Here is a 20,957-nt window from a genome sequence, read left to right as displayed (position 1 = left end):
TGTCGTTTTGATGCTGTGTAGAATTCACGTTCACCCTCCCTTTTCAATTTGTATCCTGCAATTAACCAATTTAATTGTGTACAAAAAAGGGTACTATTCAATATGTGTTTGCTTGTACAGTTTGTGCAAATAAAACTTGATCTTATGTTACACCGCTTCCATGTTGAGCATCGGTAATGTGAATATTTATTTTACCGTACCAGTTCATTTTGGGGTCCTCTTCGCGGTCCGCGTTTAAATGATGTTGATTATTTTGAGAATTTAGAGACAATGATTTTGATTTGATAACTAAAGTTGGTGATACATTTTTGGATAAAAACAAAATGTGAACATTCATTTGTCGGAAAATATAAAAAATAATTGTATTCGCTGCGATACAGCGAGCATCGCTTTCCGTCCTGTTTCTAAAGCTCTGATAATTTGAGTCATACAAGATGATCCAAGATCATACAAATAAATTAAAGTTTATATTTTCCGACAGTGTACATATATTGTATATTTATAGGGATATCCCCTATGTTGGCTTTGAAAAGTTGGCAGGTATGAAATTTATTTTCATCAAATCACAGAAATAGTATTTACTTCTTTTACAACATGAAGGGAAAATATCGCATGTATTGTTCGTTGGCCATAAGCATGAACTAAATAAAATGGGGCTTAACTATCCATGCAAATTTTCCGTTCAGGTCACTTTTTGATTCTCATTCAAAAACAATTTCGACATTTCAACAAACAAATTAGTTCAAGGCAGGAGGTTTTATTACTTCAGTGTTACTTACTAAACTTTGATAATTATATTCAAAGATATAGTGGTAATTTAATTTAAAAATTTGGACCAAAGTTAGTATTTAGATTAAAGGCCTTTTAATTATGCCACCATCAGTAAGTTTAATTATGGAGTAATCTGTAAATAAGATTGATAGGTTTACAGGTTGTCAGATTGATAGAAGTTACGACATGATGATTAGATTAGGTGACATGCTGTAAATCTTTTTAAAAGTCTCGAGTAGAGACAACTTTGTGCTTTGGTATGATTTTCACATTTGCTTAGTATGACCCTTTTTCTCCAATAGTTCAAGTTCACTATCCAGCTTGCCAAAATGTAGTGCTCAATGGAAAAAATGAACGGCGCTGACCCGTGTACTGAATGGAAACGATGTAATTCAGGACATATTTAAGTCAAGTTTACATAATAAACAGAAGTTGTATTAAATGTTTCGTTATTCATAGTTAGACATAGATACGGGGCGCCGAATGGGACTCTTGTGGTTTTGTACAAAATTCAATTCTGTCATAACAAAATCATTTTTGTCTTACAAAACTATGTGCTACAGACTTGTTTTGTGAGAACTTCAATTTTTGTGATGACAAAATTCATTTGTGTAGACAAAATTCATTTTTGTCATGACAAAATTCATTTTTGTAGACAAAATTCATAATTGTCATGACAAAAGTCAATTTTGTTTTAAAGGTATGCAAATATAAACATATTTGCATACAAAATTGACTTTTGTTACCTGATATGGAAATTAAATCACAAAAGTCAATTGTGTACGGTAAGATTCAATTTTGTGAGACAAAATTGACTTTTGTGAAACAAAATTAACTTTTGTGAGACAAAATTGACTTTTGTGAGACAAAAATTGACTTTTGTGAGACAAAATTCAATTTTGTCATTTTTGTTGAGACAAAATTCAATTTTGTCATTTTTGTTGAGACAAAAGTCAATTTTGTTAATTTTGTTGAGACAAAAGTCAATTTTGTAAATTTTGTTGAGACAAAAGTCAATTTTGTTAATTTTGTTGAGACAAAAGTCAATTTTGTCAATTTTGTTGAGACAAAAGTCAATTTTGTCAATTTTGTTGAGACAAAAGTCAATTTTGTGACGACAAAATTCATTTTTGTGATGACAAAATTCAATTTTGTAACAACAAAATTGACTTTTATGAGACAAAATTGACTTTCGTGAGACAAAATTGACCTTCGTGAGACAAAATTGACTTTCGTGAGACAAAAATCAATTTTGTTGAGACAAAATTCAATTTTGTTAATTTTGTTGAGACAAAATTCAATTTTGTTAATTTTGTTGAGACAAAATTCAATTTTGTCAATTTTGTTGAGACAAAATTCAATTTTGTCAATTTTGTTGAGACAAAATTCAATTTTGTCAATTTTGTTGAGACAAAATTCAATTTTGTCAATTTTGTTGAGACAAAAGTCAATTTCGTCAATTTTGTCAATTTTGTCTCACAAAAGTCAATTTTGTGTAACAAAAGTCAATTTTGTGTAACAAAAGTCAATTTTGTGTAACAAAAGTCAATTTTGTGTAACAAAAGTCAATTTTGTGTAACAAAAGTAATTTTTGTGTAAAAAAAGTAATTTTTGTGTAACAAAAGTCAATTTTGTGTAACAAAAGTCAATTTTGTGTAACAAAAGTCAATTTTGTGTAACAAAAGTCAATTTTGTGTAACAAAAGTCAATTTTGTGTAACAAAAGTCAATTTTGTGTAACAAAAGTCGATTTTGTGTAACAAAAGTCGATTTTGTATGCAAATTAGTTCACAGAAACCAAACTAAACTAATTTAAATACAAAATTGACTTTTGTCGCTCAATTTTCAAATTAGGTAACAAAAGTCAAGTCTGTGTAACAAAAATGAATTTTGTCATGACAAAAGTGACTTTTGTCCGCTGATAGATAATTTTGTATGACAAAATTTCAAATTTGTAGTATGATACAAATTTTGTTAAACTGAACTCATTTTTGTTGAACAAAAGTCACTTTTGTCCGTACAAAATTGAATTTTGAGTACAAAACCACAAGAGTCCCATTCGGCGCCCCGTAATAGATGACAAAGGCCAATCTAAGTTACAATGAATAAATAATTTGATTTCGAGAGGAAATAATTCACCAAAGCTTATCTTCTTGAATGACCTTACAAAAAGTCGAAAATATACGAGGTATATCAAAGTGCAAATAAATACATCATCTGGTATATATATATTACTATTACAAGTGAATGCTTTAACATAAGCCTAAGTTTTCGAAAACTGCGCATTACAATAGATTTATAGTACTTAGTATCCATCTTTAAACTGTTTCAACAATTTTTTACTTCTAAAAGAAAATGATTATATATCAGTGCAACATAGTAAATAAATATTTACTTCGTAAATGATTGATCTTTGATTAATTATTTTTTGATGTTGTAAAGTTTACTGTAAATGAAATGAGACTGATAATTTGGAGAGTGATTTTTTTGTTTCTTTTTCAATAATGAGGTACAGGGCCATTTACTCAGTGTTAAACCGACTGCAGTTACTATATGATCTTATGATGTATAGCTCTAGTTGTATTAGAGAGCACACTGCCATTTTGGTCCTACTTTACGAAATGGCTTGTTTGAAAACTGTCTATTAAAGTCAAAGAAAGCAGTGTTGGTATGCGTAAATACTAAAATGGGCGTTCTAACGAATGAAATTAATATTCAAAATGTTGATGTTTTTCTGTAACTAAAGAAGAAGAAGAAAGAGCAGAAAACAGACAAAGGCCACCAGACTGGCGATCTTAAACACAGGGATAAAATCCTGCACTTGAGACGAAAAGGATTTCTGGCAAATGCCTGATTGAGGTTGCTTTTTAAAATTAATTTCAATTTTTCTTTAATTTTTAACTTTACAATTTTTATTGAACTATTAATTTTCACATTTTTTAATTCATTTTTGAATTAGATTAAGATAAAAACAATAGGTACATTTAGTTTAAGTGAAGAAAGAGCTGTCTGAATGTGAATTGTCGAGTAGATCTTGTTTTGGACTGACTTTTTATGAGAATATCCTGAGATGGTAGTGCAATTTCGTTATTTATTACTTTGTGGAATATTTGTAATCTGCATGGTTTTAAGCCTTCGTTATTGTAGGGTTTGCCAGCTGTTCAGATTTTGAAGCATATCAGATACACTGCTGGTGTTGTGAAATCTGTTGCAAGTATATCGTGCAGCTCTTCTTTGTACTTGTTCCAGTCTGTATATATTTTCTGATGTGTATGGGTCCCAAACTGTACAGCAGTATTCAAGTTTTTGTCTTACTATTGTTTGACAGGGACGTATATAGAAGTCCTTGTGTTTGATATGCTCTTTCCTTCACCATGTTCACTAATTTTGAACTAATTTTTAGATTGCGTCCGACATATGATAAAGATTAATTTGCTTTTGCTGCTGATTGTTGTACGTGTTTGTTCCATTTGAGATCTGAAGAGATTGTAATGCCTAGATATTTAGCTGATTGTTATAGGATATGACCGTACATGTTGTAATAAAAGTGTATTTGTTTTTTCTTTGTTGATACTCTTAAAGATGTTACATTTGTCAGGGTGAAATGACATGAGCCAGTCTTGTTACCATTTTATAGCTGCTTCTATGTCTTCTTGAAGCTTAAGACAATCATTTTGGCAGGTAATAGGCCGGTAGATAATGCTGTCGTCTGCAAAGAGTCTTATTTTGGCTGTGTTTAGGGTAGTCCGGTAAGTCACTAAATAAATGTAGATAAGAAAGAGTATTGGTCCTAGTACAGTGCCCATATGAACGCCTGATGTTACTGGAATTTTTTCAGATATTGCGTTTTCGAGAAGGACTGTTTGAGTTATGTTAGATAAACATGATTTTTGTCTGGATTGTTCTACATTAGTTATTTTTGGGCCTTTCATCGCTGTATATTCGGTGTTGGTTTTATTCATTGTTTAAGGCCGCACAATGGCCTATTAATTGTTCTTATTTGTTGTGTTATTTTTTTTCTCATTTGCAATCACGCCACATATTTTTTTATACCGACTACAGTACACAGGCACTTGTCTCAAAAAAATAAATCCTATATACCTTAATGATCCCGACAACAATGATAGTCGTGTCATATACCATTGTGTAGATAAATCAATTTTAGATTTACGGCATATTAAGTTTAAGTAGGTTTGACAACCGAGAAATAAAAAAAATAACGGGAATTCGGGGCTGGGTTTCATTATTCAAAAAATTTAGTTAAGTACCTTGTGTTATATTAAGGTATATAGGAATTTTTTTTGGAGACAAGTGCCTGTGCTACAGTAGTAAGTACACAAAAAACTTATTTGACCAATGAATGTTCAAGTTCAGTATTCATAAATTATATAAATAATAATTATCATATAAGCCTTACCATAACATTTCCTCGTACCATCAACCATCGTAAAGCGAAAAGAATAAATAACTCAAAAAGCAAGTTAATTATGAATATGTCAATAACAAAATGCCACCCCGAATAAAAGCCTATAATTGGTATATTATTGATTGTTGGTTGCTTTACGCCGCATTAGCACAAAAAGGCTTGGTATATTAAATGAGGTACCCATTTATTCAAGGATTCTCTTTCAGTTTCGACATATCATAATTTCTTTTTAATAGCTGAAAATGAAATAGAATAAGAATAAGAATATTGAGTTTCCAATTGAAGGGCCCTATAAAAAGCTAACATGACATAACATACAAGTACGTAAGATTAGACATAAATTAGAGACATATAAGAAAACAACATTGTTTAATACTATTAAAAATGCTAATAGTAAAGGCTAGGACAGAAACAGATAATACAATTTACATCTTTAAAACATACCATTTAAAATCATATACCACTCAAAATATGTATATTTGTGGCTATGCATTCATAACCTAAAATGCAAGAAATCATAGTGTTATCAAACGTGAAAATATTTTTTTATACAACAATAAAAATAAGATTTTTTTTTATGGTTCGTTTTTACCTAATACTGCATATTTAACTTTGTGGTATTAGACTTGATTGTCATCTTTGTTACTCGTGCGTTTGAAATCATGATATTTTTACAATTACATCGAAGCAATTAAACAACACCGATCTTTAAAATTGTAATTTTGCAAAAAATGTGAAAAATGAGTTACCTACCTGGCACCGCAAGTTTAATTGAAGAAATAGATAGTATGTTTGTGTCGTCATCCATAATATAGACAAATAAGTTTTAAATTAACCTTTAAAAGACAAATACGACATGTCGAACTAAGGAAAAACGTAAACATGTTGGGGAGAACATATCCTCATATAAAATGATAGTCCAAATAATTATGACATCTTGAAAGGCCGGATGATAGTCCAAATAATTATGACATCTTGGAAGGCCGGTACCTCGAATGACCTAAAACCGAATAACACTTGTAATGACCGAATAACTCTTGGAATTTTGATATAAGCACATATTGTTGACTTTTAAACATTGATTGTGAAAGTCATGGGTTCTACTTTTACAAGTATTGTTTTTACTTGAAGAAGTAAATATTATTTACTTATTTCAGGAATGACTGTAATATTTTTTCTGTCTATGAAGAAATAACATAAAAAATTTGGTGCACACTGAATAACACGCGTAGCAGGTTTTTTAACAGTGTGCACCAAATTTTTTATTTTATTTTGAATAGACAGAAAAAAATTTACAGTCATTTCTTATAATTTAATTCAAATTCCATTTTAAACCGTAGAAAACCATGAAAAAAACGTTGACGTTACTGTCACATGACTAAATTATGTCTATGGGCTCATAACAAAATAATGTCAGCCAATCAGAAGACGTGTTACATCCAAAATTAAAATATATACAGGGGTTAAGAAATTTTGTTATAGCTCACTAGCCCAGGGCTAATTGGTTGCAGGATTTTACTAGCCCTGTTGGAAGAACTACTAGCCCAACACAATTGAATGATTGACCTGCTAGCCCGAGTATGCCTACAAATTCAGAGTTTGCTGCAATATACAATGAATTCTATAAACTTAACAATTTTTATCCGTTGTATAGAAGATTTAAGCAGATTGGATACCCAAAAAATATCCCATTAGCATATAGATATTCAATTAATCGATAATTGAATATTCTGTAATAAAGATTTGTCCAAATCCTGAGATGACACAAGTCTTGACCACTGATATACATGGTTATATAAAAGAGGATTGGAGTGATTTCTATTAGATACATCATCACGTTTGTGTAAAAGAATTATCAGCTGGTTATATGTAATGCTCATCATGCTCATATTTGTTTTCAGTTTTAAAGTTCTATTTATTAAAATAAATCAAATGACCTCAAATATTTATATGTACTGATTATCAGGTTATCTGCATGTTGATATCGTAAAATATCAGCTGCGAGACATAATATGAAGCTTTTTGTCGAGTGAACGTAGCGAACGAGATCAAAAAGCCTACGTATAATGTCAAGCAGCTGATATTTAACAATATCAATATGCAGATAATTTGATAATCGATTTATCGGGCTATATTTGCGTGTTTGGGAAGTGTTTTCTTTGTTTCACCAGCACACAACAGATGACTTGATAAGTTCGGGTCAAAGTTATTAACGTCGGTTCAAACATTATGACGTCGCTGATATGTCCAGGCCCGGTAAACGTATTTGACGTCACAAAGACATGATACGGAATAATATTTAGAGCTGAACAGAGTGATATAGACAGTGGGGCGACTGATAAGAATAATTATCATATACTTAGTCGACTAAATAACATATGATTTTTACTGTATGATAATAGCATTTGATTAACGTAAATAACATATTTTTTTAATTGGTGCTTAGCGGGCTGATATGAAAAGTTTATCACATGCTTCAAGTGTTATCACATGCCTTTCCGTAGCGTTATCGCATGGCATTCCGGTGAAACTCTGCAAATTCCGGAAAATTCACCTCAATGCTACGTTTTCACTGAAAAACATTACAAAGTAGTGTACAAAACAATTATTTGGATACCGGAAAGTATATTTTGTAAAATAATTAAACAAACAAAAGCAAAACAAAAACAAATCAAATTATTAAATAAATGCATTTTTTAAAAGTTTCAAACATAATTTAGAAAGTTACTATACAAAAAATTTGACTTTTCCAAACAGTGTTCATTATGAATATTTTGAATTATTTTTTTGTCGTTTCGTCAAAATTTAAATGTTTTTCTTCTATGTTGATGCATATGATAGAAAGATTTCATATCGAATGTACTAAGTTTGGGGTCTGACATCCGTGATCTTTTCACTCTTTGAACATCTATTTGGGAACCACGTAAAAGGATCAATATATAAATCTGTGATTTTTCTCCATCGTTGAAGCATATGATAAAAAGATCATAACATGCCAATTTTTCATATCGCATGTATTATCAGCCCTCGGTCAATATCAGCCCTCGAGCCATGCGGCTCTTGGGCTGATATTGAACCTAGGGCTGATAATACATGCGATATGAAAAATGCCATGTAATAATCAGAAAATATCACCTAGCATTTTGTTTTATAAATGAAGTGCAGTAATATCCATATTTACATTTATTTTTTAGCTAAGCTAATTGTGGGCTATAAATAGATAACAAACTGAGCACAGTCTCTAAACTGAAATTGTATTTGTTATAAATTTTATTTCTTCAAAAATCAAACTAATTTGAATATAAATGAAGATAAACATGATTGAAGAAATATTATTGCATCAAGTTTAAGTTTTCTGAAGACTGTTAATGTTTAGGTCTTGGTTCTGGAGGCTTCACAGTATGTAAACAAAGACAAAATGGCATCCATAACATGTGCACATGTTACACATTTATATCTGACAAAAGTCAGGTTTCTGCTGCCAAAAGGAATTCACATTTATATTGAAATAAATTTTTCAGAAGGAGGTTACTGGTACAATCGGGTTACATTATATTTCTCTGGTTGCATTGGCAATGTACAATACCCCCTGTACTGACAAATCGATATTGAAAGTACAGGATCCACCACGAGTTATTTGTTCTATTTTAAAAAATCAGTTCAAATTCTGGGAATCCCGGATGACGTAGTCGAATCTGATTAGCTAAGATAGAATAGTGATGAGGGGATTTTCAACTTTCTATTTTGGAAACGCCAAGAATTTTTTTTACTAGTCCGTCGGGCATATTGGGTTACAAGTTTTGGTTACCCGAGGCCTAATTGCTGTAGTCCCGTACGTCGGGCTAGTGGATTTTTTAACCCCTGTATATATTAAATAAACTTAAGAATCATTTTATTAACAATGATTAAGAAAATTTGTATGTATATAATACACAGACATAATAAGTTCAAAATGTTCGATCTCCTTATAATATAATAAATTCTTTTTGACAAATTTGCATGAAATTATATACAACATGCTAGAGTCTATCAACACATCATACAGGACAGAACAGGTTGTTGCCTAGTCCAAATAATTATGACGTCTGGCAAGGCTATTTTAATTTTTTTCTGGGACGCCTTCCTAGGACATAGCCTTGCCAGACGTCATAATTATTTGGACTAGTTGTTGCCCAACCAGAAAAAGGTAATGTGCATGCTAAACTGTTCAATTTTTTTATTTTTTAAAGTAAAGGATTTTGCATTTGGTTAATTTAGACTACAATGTATCTTCTATTTTCCCAAATTCCTGAAGTTTGATATAATGTGGCATTATACATTTAACTGCATGTTAATAGGTTATGTACAATGATGTAGGTGTGTCTTCTGGACCAGAATTATCTCTCTTTAAATCATGCTTATTTTAACAGAAACTACAAATGTTATTCTTTTAATATTGCAGAGAAGTTACTAGTTGTACTAAGAGACGGCAGAACACTAATTGGATTTCTCAGGAGCATTGACCAATTTGGTTTGTATTTATTTCCTGTTCCATCTGGCTTATTGTCTTTTGATGTCAACTTTTTGAGACTTTTAGAGTTCCATGTATTGTGTGAATATATACTCATTATGTAAGTTTTAAAATGTGATAAACTTTGAGTGTTTGTTTGGAGACCATGGAGACCAGGATGTTTTATTTATGAACACAGAATACTGGGACATTTATTATGTTTGAATTTTTGAAGGTGGCATATATAAATTACCATGAAGTCATAGAAGACAATTTTTGAAAATTTTCTTACTGTTAAAAAAAAGGGCCCTTAAACTGTGATAGATGTTTTGAATAAAATCTTTATCACCCTTAAATATACTTCTTGAATACCCTTTATTGAATCCCCAATGCTATTTACAGAATGTTATAAATGAACTATATACTTTGATTAAGCTTAAGTCATCATTCAGTAAATTATATTCCTGTAGAAAGGCTATCATTAAAAGAATAATCTAAATATTAATTATTTTCAGTCTAATATTGTCTATACTTTCAGCTAATCTTGTTTTACACAGAACAATAGAGAGGATACATGTTGGTAAGAAGTATGGGGACATACCAAGAGGTATATTTGTAGTCAGAGGAGAAAATGTTGTCCTGCTTGGAGAAATTGTAAGTACTTCGAATCAGTGGGTACAATTATACCTGTCTCCTAAATTATTCTTTTCTGAATTGAGAATTATGCATTTTTTCTAAATTTTATGGAAGGATAAGGGTGGTAATACTCGGTGAAAAGGCAAAGTTCTAACATATCTAATCTTATATTAACTTGTTTTGTTTTGTTTATATAACAATAAGTTTTAAAATAAATATGATGTGGTTTAACAGTCTTAATGAAATGTTTGTGTTTCTATTATTTTAGGATTTAGCAAATGAAAATACTCTACCATTAGAAGAAGTTTCAATTGATGAAATTTTAGAAATGCAGAGGGAGGAACAATTAGTTAAACAAGAAGAGGAAGAACGGAAAAAGAAAGCAATGTTGGAGCGTGGACTACAGCCTCATTCTGAACTACATGATGACATGTTTTAAAATTCTAATTTTCCATCATCTAGGTGAAACAGCGATCAGGATTTAATTAGTTCATGCAAAATACAGTCTTGTGATCTTTGAATTCACAATGTGGAGATTTATACTTAACATATAATCATGAAAAATGTTTTTAAAAAGTGCTTAAATAATGATCTGCCATACAATATTTTGTTCTACAGATGTCAGACATGTTTTGTGAAAGGAATTCACAAATGTTTACATAAAAACTACATGAATTTTATATGATAAATAATTATGTTGAATAAAGATAATTCAACTTGCAATTATATGTTTGAATTAAATTATTTATGGAGGGGGGATAGGACTTTTATCGGGACTCCGGGATCAGGTATTTTTTAAGCTTGGGATTTTGGGATGAACCTCTTCAGGATCTGGGAAATATTTTTTTCAAATTTCGGAATCCAGAATATAACTTCATTTAAATTTGGGACCTTAGGATTCGTGTTTTTAAGCCCTGGATTTCAGGATAAGGACCCCCCTTATTGTACCCCCTCTTTTTTTGTTAGAGTATGATTATCTTGATTTTGTGATTTGTGTAAATGTACTTTTTATTACAGATCCATTGAAAATCTCAAGATAATTAATATAAAAAAGAAGATGTGGTATGATTGCCAATGAGACAACTGTCCTGAAGAGACCAAAATGACACAGACATTAACAACTATAGGTCACTGTATGGCCTTCAACAATGAGCAAAGCCAATGAAGTTTATATTTTCTGGCTTTCCATTTGCCTTACATAATTTAGTGGTAGAAGAAGAGACTGATCAGATACATATTGGGAGTGTAAAAATATCACCGGTCTTAATGTGATCTATTATTGATTGATTTTTCACTTTAAAACGGCATCATATTTTTATCAGATTAATGATATACAGGGCATAATCATTTAAGTTTTTGCTATAAATAGAAATTGTTTTATCAGTATTTTCAAAAATGAAATTATGTTTTGTCTGGTTTCAACAAATTGGAAGAAGGAAGACTGGTGGGCTGCAGTGTCATTCAACAATTTATTAATTTGTCATTGCTCCGTCAGTTTATGGGGAACCACTAGTGGTAGGTCAATGTCAGATATGTGTGCAATTGTTTTCAACATTGGTGAATCTATCTCCATTGAGATTTTTGGCCCCACAATCATCGACTTCATCATTGTGTATTAAGTTTGATTTTTTTGCTTAATTTTCATACATTAGTTTGTGTTCAGAACAATTTAGGGTAACCATTAGTGGAAAGTCAATGATAGTTGACATCGATATGTATTAGAAAATCGCATTGCATGGAGATTATTTAGCTCTGTCCCCCTCAGTGATGGTCTATTAACTTTGAAACTTTGCATAGTTTAGAAATAAAAGTTTATATTTATAAAAAAGAAAATGTGGTATGATTGCCAATGAGACAACTATCCACAAAAGACCAAAATGACACAGACATTAACAACTATTTGGTCATCGTACAGCCTTCAACAATGAGCAAAGCCCATACTGCAAAGTCAGCTATAAAAGGTAAGTTTGAAGGAACCCATTAATAATATTAAGGTTAATAGTATTTGGTATTTAGTTTTTATACGACCGCAAATTTTGAAAAAAATTGTCGTATATTGCTATCACGTTGGCGTCGTTGTCTGCGTTGTCGTCGTAGTCGTCGTCCAAATACTTTTAGTTTTCGCACTCTAACTTTAGTAAAAGTGAATAGAAATCTATGAAATTTTAACACAAGGTTTATGACCATAAAAGGAAGGTTGGTATTGATTTTGGGAGTTTTGGTCCCAACATTTTAGGAATTGGGGGCCAAAAAGGGCCCAAATAAGCATTTTCTTGGTTTTCGCACCATAAGTTTAGTTTAAGTTAATAGAAATCTATGAAATTTTGACACAAGGTTTATGACCACAAAAGAAAGATTGGGATTGATTTTGGGAGTTTTGGTTTCAACAGTTTAGGAATAAGGGCCAATAAAGGACCCAAATAAGCATTTTTCTTGGTTTTCACACAATAACTTTAGTTTAAGTAAATAGAAATCAATGAAATTTAACCACAATGTTTATGACCACAAAAGGAAGGTTGGTATTGATTTTGGGAGATTAGAACCCAACAGTTTAGGAATAAGGGGCCAAAAAGGGGCCCAAATAAGCATTTTTCTTGGTTTTCGCACCATAACGTTAGTATAAGTAAATAGAAATCTATGAAATTTAAACACAAGGTTTATGACCATGAAAGGAAGGTTGGTATTGATTTTGGGAGTTTGATCCCAACAGTTTAGGGAAAAAGGGGCCCAAAGGGTCCAAAATTAAACTTTGTTTGATTTTGACAAAAAATGAATCGGTTGGGTTCTTTGATATGATGAATCTAAAAATGTACTTAGATTCTTGATTATTGGCCCAGTTTTCAAGTTGGTCCAAATTGGGGTCCAAAATTATACTTTGTTTGATTTCATCAAAAATTGAATCTTGGGGTTCTTTGATATGCCAAATCTAACTGTGTATGTAGATTCTTCATTTTTGGTCCTGTTTTCAAATTGGTCTACATTAAAGTCCAAAGGGTCCAAAATTAAACTAAGTTTGATTTTAACAAAAATTGAATTCTTGGGCCTCTTTGATATGCTGAATCTAAACATGTACTTAGATTTTTGATTATGGGCCCAGTTTTCAAGTTGGTCCAAATCAGGATCTAAAATTATTATATTAAGTATTGTGCAATAGCAAGTCTTTTCAATTGCACAGTATTTTTTAATTAGAGTTATCTTTCTTTGTCCAGAATAGTAATCAAGAAATATCTTATTGTGCAATAGCAAAGATTTTTTTTTTAATTGGAGTTATCTTTCTTTGTCCAGAATCAACTTAAATCTTTGTTATATACAATATACAATGTATATTCACGTTTTACTACCAACTGATAAATTTAAATAATCTTTACCATTCAGTGATAACAAGCAGTTTTTTTACAGCTTAATATTTTATGATGTATTTAAATGAGTAGTTATTGTTGCAAACTCCATTAGAATATTTTAATTGAGATTAGTTTTGGAATAAGGGAAAGGGGGATGTGTTTAAAAAATTGGGTTCAATTTTTCTCATTTGAAATTTCATAAATAAAAAGAAAATTTCTTCAAACATTTTTTTGAGAGGATTAATATTCAACAGCATAGTGAATTGCTCTAAGAGAAAACAAAAATTTTAAGTTCATTAGAACACATTCATTCTGTGTCAGAAACCTATGCTGTGTCAACTATTTAATCACAATCCAAATTAAGAGCTGAATCCAGCTTGAATGTTGTGTCCATACTTGCCCCAACCGTTCAGGGTTCAACCTCTGCGGTCGTATAAAGCTATGCCCTGCGGAGCATCTGGTTCACACATATAAGCATTGGATCAGGTCCATTGACTTCAAATGTATTGAGTAAAATGGCAAACAAAATCCCAAAAAATCAAGACTTAAACACACCAGTGATTGGAAAACACCTACCCGGTATCATATTCCTTGCTTGGTACAAGTTTCCTGATGTAGAAAATGTTGGATTAAACCTAGTTTAATAGGTAGTTAAACCTCATTTGTATGACTGTCACATAGAATTCCATCATATTGACTACAATGTTTGACAGCAAATATTGCCAATATCATTTAACATTTGTAAAACAACGAAAAAGGAGACATTCTAGTATATCAGATTTTTTTCCTGGTTTGTTTCTATTCTTGCAGAGTTTATTAGAACCTTCCCAACATTGATGATTAAGTAAAATTGCAAGTTCAAGCCTTTTAAGATCTTCACCAACTGTGTTAGACCCTTATGGATAGTTATGTCTTTGAAACAATAAACACTCACTAGTAGTAGTTTAGATCCTTCATATAACCGAATTCATTGACGGATCCAGGGTGGGGGTTCCAGGGGTTGGAACCCCCTATTTTTGTCCGATCAAAGCTTTTGAATGGGGACATATAGCTTGAACATCCCCCTTTATCCTGGGTTCAGACCAACCCCCCCCCCCCCCCCTTTTTAAAATGGCTGGATTCACACCTGGAATTTTGTCAAAACTTCTGTAAACTTTTGGCTCTTGTATATGGTTAACATATGCAATATATTTGCTTAAAAGCCATTGGATGTTAATGTCTATTTTTTGTTTGGTGTTTATTATGATAGTATGCTGTCTGTACTATCCATTTATTGGAGTGGAACATAGTTCTAGGGATACTGTACCAATTAATTTGTGTACAAGTTTTCCCAAGTTTGATATGAGAGATTATTTACATCACTGAAATAATATGAAATTTAAACATATTATCAGGATTGCAAACAGGAGTTTTTATAAAAATAGGAAGATGTGGTATGATTGCCAATGAGACAACTCTCCACTAGATGACTAGATACAAAATGACACAGCAATTAACCTATATAGGACACCATACAGCCTTCAACAAGGAGTAAACCCATAACACATAGTCAACTTTGAATGGCCCCAAAACAACAAAAGTAAAACAATTCAAATTCAAAACAAAGAAAAAACTAATGCCTGGTTTTATATACAAAACAATAAACAAAAAACTATTCTGACATACAGCAGTTTAAATGTGTCACAGTTCGTGTACAGTGTTTTAGAGTTGTGTCCCTTAGTCAGTAATGCATTAAATAAAAAAAAAACAATGTTGTATAATTCTTTAAAAAAATCAATTGGTATTTTTTTTATACTATATCAATACACTATTTTAAGTTAAATATTAGTTTTGAGGGAACAGGTTAAAGATGAGCCAATTTTCAATGCATATCTAACCAGGACTTGTTTAAGTTTGTAACAACAAAAGCTAAGATGGAATATTGTATTTTCTTTTATTTTATGTGTCACATGATGTATGTTTCTGTATGCATATTCATAATAAAAAAAAAATGTGTTTGATTGCCAATGAGACAAATATCAACCAAAGTAATAAAGTATGAAATATAAAAATCTAAAGGTAACAATAAAGCTTTCAACAATGAGCAAAACCCCCCAAAAATGACAAAAATACACAAAGAACTGATCAAAAGGATCTCACAGTTACTGAAATCTAATAAAACATATTTAAACTAATAAACAATCAATTTTTCCAAGACTAAAATATCAAACAGTTTATATTCGTGTTGTCTATTCTTTAGTTTTATATGTTGTGTCATGTGTACTATTGTTTGTCTTTTTGTCTTGTTAATTTTTAGCCATGGCGCTGTCAGTTTGTTTTAGATTTATGAGTTTGACTGTCCCTTTGGTATCTTTCGTCCCTCTTTTATACCCAACAGAATGGGCATTATGGGACTACAATACTATATATTATGTCCAAGAATTTTATATTGAGACATTATAAAATACACTACTTCGTGAAATGGCAATAAACATGTAGACTTTATAATATTCACTATGTTTGTTTATCCGTTTTTTCTTGTTCATCGAAGCAATAGCTACATGTATGTTACACTGATCTCTGACTCAGTACACATGATGTAAGTACTACTAGAATTTTTTTCATATTAATTTGTTCGGCAGCTTTACAATAACAAGTAATGTGTGAACCCTTTTCTGATTTGCCAGACACATAATTCTTGTTTGTCGATAATTCTAATTTGTCAAAGTATCATGGTTGATACTAGTCTGAAATTAGAAGACAATGATACCATAACATATTTAAAAGTACTTACATGGAAATGAGTGATTGATTTGATACATGGAAATGAAGAAACATGGAATGCCGTTTAGTTTTACTTTGTTAAAATGGTTTAGTTTTTTTAATATAGTGATTAAGATTATAACACGTTGACTGTTTAATCTCAATACCTGACAATTTTACCTACTGAGTCTGTTTAAAATTCATTGCTCACACAATGTTGTAAATATGCTGGAATTATTATATATGCGACTGCCATAACTTTGAAAGAGAGGTTAAGTTAACCTTAAAACTAGATTTAATCGGAAACATTAAGTAAGGAATAAGACAGTTGTTTTAAAATCGTTTGATCAAATATTTGTATTGTTTTGTCTTACTATCCAAATCCGATTGGTTTGATGTACTTTAGTATTTATATTTTTGATTTGACCGTTTGAAAAAAGGACTTTCCGTTTTGAATGATCAATTCTCTTAGTTCAGTATCCTGAATTTCCTGAAAGTTCAGTATATTTAGTAATTCAGGATATCAATGTTTAAAATGTTTTTCTTTTGTTCTTTTGTGATTCCACTAATTTGATGAAACAAGGCGAGTGCTCACTGAATAAAAGAAGTAAAAAACTACACGTTAATGTGTCTGTCTCAAGTCAGGAGCTTTGTTGTGGTAGCGTTGTACCATCTTAGTGGTTGTATTGGTTGTTGTTCTGTGTACACTTATAAATCCAAAATTCTAAAAATTTGGAATGTTGAACAATCTTTGGTGGTTTCTTTTAAAACTATCAGCATTCTATCAAAACGAAAGACAACCAGTGATACCACTTGTGTAATGCTGAAGACCACGGTATGTTGACATCTACATATCTTATGCTTTAGGTCATGTAGGTGTTTATATATCAGATTAACACCTCATATAGAGATGTATTAATACAGATCTTGTTTATAAAATACGACGAGGATTTAATTTATTTATAAAAAATCGTGTTTAAGTTTTGTTTGAATCGGCATAGCTCACAACAAAACTATAATATAATTACATATTTAGTGTATGGTGATAATAATGTGACAATATGAACATATAACACAGAATGTCAAGTGTTTCAATAATAAAATGGTGCTACATGATGCAACATTGCAAGTCTTTGTTGAATTCTTGGATCTACAGGTATTGGTGGGAAAGGAGGGTACATTGGCGTTTCTGGTGAATATGAATCCTGTCCACTCATTTGTGATTTCCATTTATTTCGTCGATTTTGAAACCAGACTTTAACCTGTGTTTCTGTTAGTTTTAATGTTCTTGCCATCTCTGATCTCTCTGTACTAGATAAATATCGCTTCATTTCAAATGCGGATTCAAGGTAGAATATTTGATGACGGGAAAACACGGTGCGCGTTTTTTTCTTATGTCTTAGTTTCAAATGACAGTCTGGAGAGGCATTGCTGCTATCTTCCGAACAACTACATATACCTGAAAGTACAAGAAGTGAATAAGTGTATGTTTTATAGGCAATTTTTTTAAATGAGACAATTTGTCACCCTTTTCATGTTTAATAGTATTCACTAATGTTTTGTTTGGTCACTGCCTATTGTCGTATAATATATATAAGGCAATGTGTTGTATTGGTATCTTTTATTTATTTCTGTTTTGTCGAAAATTCATTTGCCTGAAATCTTATAATGAAACGGCGAACTATATTAAGCCATTTCGATCATGACTTTTTTATTAACAGTTTTTAAATTCATCTTCGTTTTAACGATTATGAATTTTGAGCGGACTAGTAAAGTTTACAAAGACGAATAACTCAATCCGTTGAAATTTTCACAACAATATATTTTTTTCAGTGGTCTAACATTTACAGTGTTTTATGGATGACTTCAAGCTGATACAAATGCACACTTTATAAAATATATAGATTGTTTGAAGTATATCAAACCAGAAATATAACTCATGTATATGCAGTCTCTTGTCAAGCTTGGTTAGTCGGCTTAATTACATAAAATCATTTCAGCTGAAAATCTAGCTATAACATTTTCAACCGTTGAAAAGTCTATTTAAAGCAATACTTTTAGAGATATGATGTTGGTTTTTTTTTTTGTGTTTGTGTTTTGTTTTCATTTAACCATATTTCATCAAATAGATTAGCGCATATCGGTTTTCTAACAATGTTCAAATCGTCGAAGTTGTATCTCTACATGGAAATTGTAGCACGATATTTTTACCCCCATGATCAGGAATGTAACTCCGTTTTCTCGTGTTCTGTTTAATTTTTTGTTTCATCTTGGAATGTTAAATTTTTGTTAACTCTTGGAATTTCAAATATTTAAAAAAAAAATATTATAATTTCTCTGTAATGTACTCTCCTCCGTCTCTCCTTAAAAAAATATGTGGATTAATAGGTACTTTTTAATTTCATTTCGCAGATACATAAATCGATTGCACTGCAGGTGTATTAATTTGCATTATCAAAAGAAGAAAAAACACGGAGGACGACCAGTAATTCATCTCTTAACTAAAAATATATTACAAAGATAGAAATAAAATTGAACAAACCTGATGCGGCAAATTCCAAAGACAAATACATATTAATTGTTTCTATCATTCATTATTTCTAACAACACGAGACAATCTTTTTTCATTAATAACATTTACACATGCATAAGGAATAATAACTACATATTATGATTTAAGATATATCTAGAAACAAAGACAAACTATAGCCACAAGTCTGGTCCTGTCTACGAAAGACATATGCTGTTGATGATTTATTACGGAAAATAATTTTCTTCCAAATTTATCAATTTAGTTAGAAGAAAATTATTTTCCGTAAATAAATCTTGAGTGTTTATAAACTATGGAGGAATTTTTAAAAAACAACAAATTATTCCTTATTTTAGTAAAGTTGTTAACAGCCTTTTTTTTCAGAACATATTCCATGTAATTGAAACATAAAATGCTTGAAAAATAATTGATAAACACGAAGGATAAAAAGAAAAAAATGTATAGATTGGAAATTATAAATGGAATTTCTTTCGGTTATACTTTCCGATGTAGGCCCAATGTTTGATTTATTTGAAATTAATATAGTCGCTATAATGTTTATATTAAGACATTAAATAAATGATTGTATTAACCAAAAATGAAATACACTTGCCATTCTTCTATATGCAGAGAATCTTCTTTTTATAAATTACAGTTTATATTTGGGAATTAAAATTAATTCATTTTTCAGTTTTGAATAACCAAGACGAACTTAAAAAAAAGAATACAAGTAAACATGTTGAAATAACAAGTTTTTACTTTTTAATGATAGACGGAATATTTTGTGATATGTTTAACTATTCATATGGTCTTTTCGGAGTATGAAATAAACAACAAAAAATATTATCGTATATTAAAGATCCTTGCATAAATGAAAGTAGTTTGAATATAAAAATCTTAAACGCAAAAAGTCATTACAACTTTACGTTCAGGAATAACAATCTATAAAGTGCTTCTTATATCGACAGAAAAAAGTTAACAGCTTATTTAAAAATAAAATAACTAACAAATTAATCGATAATAAAATACAATCCATAAATCAAGCATTAGTTTCGAAAAATAGAAATTCTATTCAACAGAATTTATTTTATTCTTTTCACATTATGCTTCCATGTAAGATAAATTATTTCCAGAAATTTAAACTACCTTGTATTTCTTCGAGTCTTGGACTGTATTGGTCATTGGAATTATTTGTTGTTCCATCGTCCCTACTTTTAGGACTGTATTGGTCAGTAGAACAATTTGTTACTCGGTCGAACGTGCTTATTGGACTATAATCAGATGATTGGTTCGGACATTCTCTTGTACTGTGTTGGTCCTTGGAACTTTTTGCCGGTCGGTCGTCTTTACTTAAAATATTGTCAATAAGAAACGAGTGTCCTTTTACCCTCTCTACATTATCCTGGTCTGCCATTTCTCTCTCGTGGGAAAGTCTTTCTTCGAAAAAATCAGTTAGTTTCTAAAATAAACTGCACTTCCGTCGGTTCAACCGACATAAAGATCTTCTGTTGTAATTAGCCGATTGCTTAAAGTCTGTTGGAACAGTTTTATGCTAAGGATTTGATATGAACGATTGCATGCAAATTTGAATGTTTGGAAATACTATTCAGAAGCAGCAGGTTAGCTGAATACCAAACACCGAATAAGAATGTCAAACTTATTTGTGGTGATAATATTTGTCAAGTGTAGATGGTCAGCAAAGGATTGGTTCTGGTCAACACGACATTGGTTCCAGATTGATGGACAAGATATTTGCGTGATAAAATTAATTGTTTGAACTTGAAACATTTAGTCTTAAGATGTAGAGAAACATTTGTTAAATTGGAGTCAAGTGAATGAGGCACCGATAATCATTGGTAGCAATTATTGACTGTTTTCTCTCGCGATGACGAAAGCGATAACGCGACTTTCTTAGGGTATGGTGACCGCTGATTAATAACTTGTATCTTTATCTGCCATCACACCCACGGGCGTTTAATCTTAATAGGGCGTTAATAAGTATCATCTGTATGATATAGCTACT

At 31.0% G+C, this 20,957-nt stretch overlaps 2 protein-coding genes across 2 annotated transcripts; one reads left to right on the top strand and one right to left on the bottom strand.

The window, feature by feature from the left end:
* The first annotated feature begins 5,858 nt into the window (after nucleotides 1–5,858).
* On the top strand, nucleotides 5,859–11,047 carry LOC134714026 (U6 snRNA-associated Sm-like protein LSm1). Its single transcript, XM_063575275.1, has 4 exons — nucleotides 5,859–5,982; nucleotides 9,638–9,706; nucleotides 10,224–10,339; nucleotides 10,590–11,047. Exons 1-4 carry the CDS (start codon nucleotides 5,937–5,939, stop codon nucleotides 10,758–10,760), a joined length of 402 nt encoding a protein of 133 aa, XP_063431345.1. The 5' UTR covers nucleotides 5,859–5,936; the 3' UTR covers nucleotides 10,761–11,047.
* Nucleotides 11,048–17,384: 6,337 nt separating this feature from the next.
* LOC134714025 (homeobox protein HMX3-like) lies at nucleotides 17,385–20,749 on the bottom strand. Its single transcript, XM_063575274.1, has 2 exons — nucleotides 20,081–20,749; nucleotides 17,385–17,863 (listed from the first exon to the last, which is right to left on the bottom strand). The coding sequence occupies exons 1-2, from the start codon at nucleotides 20,346–20,348 to the stop codon at nucleotides 17,496–17,498; spliced, it is 636 nt and encodes a 211-aa protein (XP_063431344.1). The 5' UTR covers nucleotides 20,349–20,749; the 3' UTR covers nucleotides 17,385–17,495.
* Between the last annotated feature and the right edge of the window lie 208 nt (nucleotides 20,750–20,957).

This window comes from Mytilus trossulus, chromosome 4 (genome assembly GCF_036588685.1).
Source record: "Mytilus trossulus isolate FHL-02 chromosome 4, PNRI_Mtr1.1.1.hap1, whole genome shotgun sequence".
NCBI classification, from domain to species: domain Eukaryota; kingdom Metazoa; phylum Mollusca; class Bivalvia; order Mytilida; family Mytilidae; genus Mytilus; species Mytilus trossulus.
Note: the sequence above shows the minus strand (reverse complement) of the source record. Positions and strands in the feature narration are given on the sequence as shown.